The sequence below is a fragment of the Sinocyclocheilus grahami genome, unplaced genomic scaffold (assembly GCF_001515645.1).
Source record: "Sinocyclocheilus grahami isolate Dianchi unplaced genomic scaffold, SAMN03320097.WGS_v1.1 scaffold655.1, whole genome shotgun sequence".
NCBI classification, from domain to species: Eukaryota; Metazoa; Chordata; class Actinopteri; order Cypriniformes; family Cyprinidae; genus Sinocyclocheilus; species Sinocyclocheilus grahami.
Window position 1 is genome coordinate 564,499 of NW_015505834.1, and position 5,309 is coordinate 569,807.

The 5,309-nt window shown below is 35.9% G+C and overlaps 1 protein-coding gene across 1 annotated transcript in view; it reads left to right on the forward strand.

The window, feature by feature from the left end:
• LOC107558664 (peptidylprolyl isomerase domain and WD repeat-containing protein 1-like) overlaps positions 1–4,228 on the forward strand; it is a 14,965-nt gene extending 10,737 nt beyond the window's left edge. The window contains exons 7-11 of the mRNA XM_016242322.1: positions 1,783–1,972; positions 2,826–3,007; positions 3,083–3,164; positions 3,240–3,422; positions 4,019–4,228. Coding sequence (XP_016097808.1) covers positions 1,783–1,972; positions 2,826–3,007; positions 3,083–3,164; positions 3,240–3,422; positions 4,019–4,228 — 847 coding nt within the window. The remainder of the gene's footprint in view (positions 1–1,782; positions 1,973–2,825; positions 3,008–3,082; positions 3,165–3,239; positions 3,423–4,018) is intronic.
• Positions 4,229–5,309: the final 1,081 nt, after the last annotated feature.

The following is a 5,309-nucleotide window of genomic DNA, read 5'->3' on the forward strand; positions in this document are numbered from 1 at the left end:
AAATACATAATGTATTATAAACAATAGAGCTAATATACATTACACATTACAGCAAAGGCCTGCTGGTGGCGCCAACGGCCTGACGATTGTTTTTACACATTACTGTGCGATCTATCTAATACTTGTTTAATATTGACCAAACACCATTTAATTCAAATGTCCACTTAATCTTTAATATTTGGCCATTTATTTAAGACAGAAATGCTATAGCCACCGTAATTAAAAGAATATGTGGACATCAAAACGTGTAAACTCAGAATGAGGATTTTAGCTTTTATTTTGAAACCGCGAGATAATGATGTATTCTCCTGTGTGTGCGTAGATTTATAAATGATTTACCTTAGAAATCTGATGAAATGGCACACATTGCGTTCCCAGATGAACGTTATAATAAACCCAAACTCACAACAACATGCAGAGATGGAGTTTGAGACGCTCCACACGTGTAAATGATAACAGTTCCTGTGGATGCATGTACTTAACCTACACGCATGTAAATAATTAAAGCGCATATAACTGTATTAGAACTGCATCGCATATAATTATTTAATTAAATCGTAGTATTTGTGAATTTACAATTATGCTTCATTATATAATATTATGTTTAATATATCATGCAGCCTTGGTTAAACAGTCTAATAATGTGTTTTATTTATTCTCGTCCATGAAATGCGCCACTTCCGGTATTTTGCCGGTTAGTCGGCGCGAGCAAAATGAAGTTGAGGATTTTTAAAGATCGAATAGTCAAATAAAATCTGCGAATCACGACAGCCCTAATCATAATAAAGAAAAGCCTCATTTAAAAGAATGAAGTTCTACACAAGAAGCTTAGTTTGTTTGGCATCACTATTATTATTCATTATAAAATATTTGAACATAAATGATTACTAATATGTAAAATTTAATATCATAGAGAGGACGTCTGCCAACACTATAGGTCAATAGGGTCAATCTCTTAAAATATCAGATGACTTGAATAACATGGCAAAATCAGTTCAGGTTATGAATTGTCATGTGGTACAACTCCTCAAAAACAGAAAATTTGAATACATTATTTTTGATATTTGTAAAATTACCTCTTTTTTTTTTACACTTTTTTTGTAAATATTATATTAACCCTCTGATGCATCGTGGTCACTACAGTGGACCCAACCACCAACTGGCGAACCCCCAAAGTGTTGTCTACGATTCTATTTAATTGTTGTCTTTTTATCAATTTTTTTGTTTTGAGATATTGCATAATATATTCAAAATGGCGGCAGGAAAAGGGGATGCACCATGTACCTCGGGAATAAGTGTTAAATACTTATTCTCAGAAAACCAGACAGGAACAAAAAATATTTTTCAGTTAAATAGGATGTCAGAAATAGATTCATCCAGATTTTAACAATATTTTTCTTGTACATTTTTTTTCTGTGACAGAAAATATATCTGTCCACTACAGTGGACGTCATGCACCAAAGGGTATAATTCTGCCTATGGGCCTATATATAGGTTCTGCCTTATTTTGTGTTTTATTAAAATTATGATATAATTTACACTTGACTGGTTTTATTGAACAGAAATATGAAATGGTCTTCAGATTTGATCATTTATTTTTACAGTCTATATTTATTTATTAGGTAATATAAAAGTGTAGGCATGTATACATGTATACTGTATGAGTGCAGATATATGTGTGCATGATTGCGTTCGACGGTGTTTGTGTGTGTTTGTATTTGTGCTCTCATGTGTATGACATTTTTTGTTTTACTGTGTGTCTGAACTGTTTTTGCTGTAAAGGTGTGTGCGGATCCTGGGCAAACAGGAGAACATCCGTGTGGTGCAGCTGAGTCTGTTTCAGGGAATAGCCAAGGCCATGCAGGCCGCACCAACCATTGAGATGAAGGCCTCTGAGAACCCAGCGCTGCAGAGCACTGATCCAGACCCCACCATCTTCTGCACCGCCTTCAAGAAGAACCGCTTCTACATGGTGGGATTCCAGCCAAACTTTTCCAATGTTAACTTTTTTTCCTGTTAATATCCAGAAGAATCTGACACACTTTAGACTCTAAAGGGTGTAGCTGTTCACACTAAGGATGATAATGTTCTGTTGATTATAAGTGTGGGCTGTATTTATGTTCAAATAATTGTGGAAAAATCATTTTGAGAGTGATATCTTTTTTTTTAAAGGAGCAGATCACCCCCCAAAAAAACTAACTCCGCTTCAGGCCATCAAAGATGTAGATAAGTTTGTTTCTTCATGGGAACAGATTTGAAGAAATTCTTGCTCTGCAATGGATCCTCTGCAGTGAATGGGTGCCGTCAGAATGAGAGTCCAAACAGCACAATAATTCATGTTTGTAAGAAACAAATCCATCATTTAAGTTGTTTTAAACCATCATTTCTAGCTAAAATTTGAATCCATAATAACACTTCCTCCAGTGGGAAAAAAAACATCCCGCTGTCCTCTCCCATCAAAATCCACTTAAATATGTTTACAAATATTTTGTCTTTATAAATGGTGCTTGATATGTGCAAAGCAACAGTTTGAAGTTAAAATGTCTCGATGGATTTCTTACAAACACACAGCTTTTCAGTTCACAAGACATTAATTAATTGGAGTGGTGTGTGGATTACTTGTGGATTATTGTGATGTTTTAATCAGCTGTTTGGACTCTCATTCTGACGGCACCCATTCACTGCAGAGCATCCATTGCTGAACAAGTGATGTAATGCTACATTTCTCCAAATCTGTTCAGATGAAGAAACAAACTCATCTACTTAAACTTTACAATTATTGTTCATGCTGTGAACGGGCCTTAATATATGTTTATTTTGAACAGTTCACCAAGAGAGAGCCGGAGGACACCAAGAGTGCTGATTCTGACCGTGACATCTTTAATGAGAAGCCGTCTAAAGAGGAAGTGATGGCAGCCACACAAGCAGAAGGGCCGAAAAGAGTGTCAGACAGCGCCATCATTCACACCACAATGGGCGACATCCATATCAAGCTCTTTCCTGTGGAGTATGTTTTATCGTTTAATAGCAGTTTGGCCTGAGAAGCCAGTATGCTTGGTTATTTATTTATTTTTCTCCTTAGATGCCCCAAAACTGTGGAGAACTTCTGCGTCCACAGTAGGAACGGTTATTACAATGGCCACATATGTCATCGTGTCATCAAGGTATGTGCTCCTGTCGAGTGTTTAGACGTGTGCCTCCGGTGGATGTGAGTTGAACAGGTGACTTCTCATGTGTAGGGCTTCATGATCCAGACCGGAGACCCCACAGGCACAGGGATGGGTGGAGAGAGCATCTGGGGGGGAGAGTTTGAGGACGAGTTTCATGCCACACTGAGACACGACAGACCCTACACCCTCAGCATGGCCAACGCAGGCCCGGGAACCAACGGATCGCAATTTTTCATCACTGTCGTCCCAACTGTAAGTCGTCCAAACTGCTTTGTTTTTTTGTTTGTGGTCAATAAGAATTTTTATTTTTTTTTATGTTTTTGAAAGGTCTCATCACCAAGGCTGAATTTATTAAAAAATGTAATTTATTTCTAGGTTAAACTAAATGAAAACAGGAAATATTTCCTTGGAAAGTAGCTAAATTTGTTTTTCTAAAATATTTTAATTCATGTTTTTTTTTTTTTTTTTAAATGATTTTAGTTTGTTTTATTTACCAATAATAATCTTGCTTCAGTGTTTTTGCACCAGAAATAACACAACTGCAAATGATTATTTAAGTCATATTTCAAGATATTTCTTAAATACAATGCAGTTGCATCAGCAACTTTAAGCAATGCATCTAAAAAAAACAACTGCATTGTTACATTCCTAAAAATGTTAATGAAATCAGAAAATCTGCTACAGGACTCAATACAGGATTGAAACTGAATCAAAACTTTGTGAATAAGAAAAACTGAATCAAGAAATCGAACTCAATAATCTAAGCCTAACAAGTGTTTTTGAATTATGCTGCATTACAGTTCTGCACCTTATGTCCTTGATGCTTCCCGTACTCCTTGCACACGCAGCACATGAGCGGCCCCGGCTGGCATCCATCTTCCAGGCAGACAAACTCAATGGTGTGCACCTGGTGCTGTGGACAGAGCATCTTCTCATGGGGCTTGTCTGCCAGCGGCACACGCCGGTGTTTGGTCAGTGTTCGGGTGGAGTGGGTGAGCTGGGAGCACTCGGCACACAGGTGTGTGGCACAAACCGTGCAGTACATAGAAGCAGTGTGAGTCTCATCCTCATCACAGCGGATTACGCACTAACGGAGACATGACAAAAAAAATCCATACCCATGACGCAATATGATACAACCATACACACCCTAAATTATTAGTACCATAACAGAACCCACAAAAGTGTGTGCTATATAAAAATCTATACATAGTTTATATATAGCTTATAAAAGGAGCCACAGCAATAAGATAACGGTTTAAAAAAGTAAATAAATGTACTGTATATTTAAATATAGTAATAAAATATTACAAGAGTAAAAATTGGTATCATCTTTTTGCGGTATGCCTATTTATAATATATTATTATTATTAATGTTATTACTATTATCATCATAATTGTAATTATTATTAATTTAGAAACACCCATTTTAGAATAGAAAATGTACATCTCTAATAGGGCTGTGCGATATTGAAGAAAAATGCGATATGTGATACCTTGTTAAAAAATGCGATACGATATTGCTTAAAGTGTGTAAAATCAATTTAAATGATATTTTAAAATATTTAAAAATGAAAATTATATAACCAATTTTTCACACATTCTTTCTTGGAAAATAAAGAATCACTACAACTTCTGAAAGTGACCAGCAGTGTTTTAGCATTACATAAAAAGTAATGTCACAAATCAGAAAATGTAATTTTACATCAATGTGAACATACAAACAAACTCAAATTAATGACACTAATTTTATATCATTGTAACTTTGCTTTCCACACACTTTAAGTACTTCTTCATGTACCACAGCAAAAACTATAGTCTGAGAAAGTTCAAACATGATTAAAGGCAAGTGAACGGTCAGTAAAAAAAAAAGGGAAATACACAATTTACAAGCACAGATCAAATAAACAGTAGTATTCAGGTACAGAAATGTAATAAGTGTAAAATAACACTGCATAGTGTTCACTGTAGGAATTAAATTTAGATTAATCTTTGTTATAGCCGTTTTGTTAAGATTAGTGACATATTCAGCAGCAGAGCATGTGAGCGAAGCGCTCCGCTATGTTTTCCGCTCTATGGACGCGCGCTCCACTAAGTCGCTCTAACCGTACAAGCAAGCGCTCCGTTAATATTCCGCTC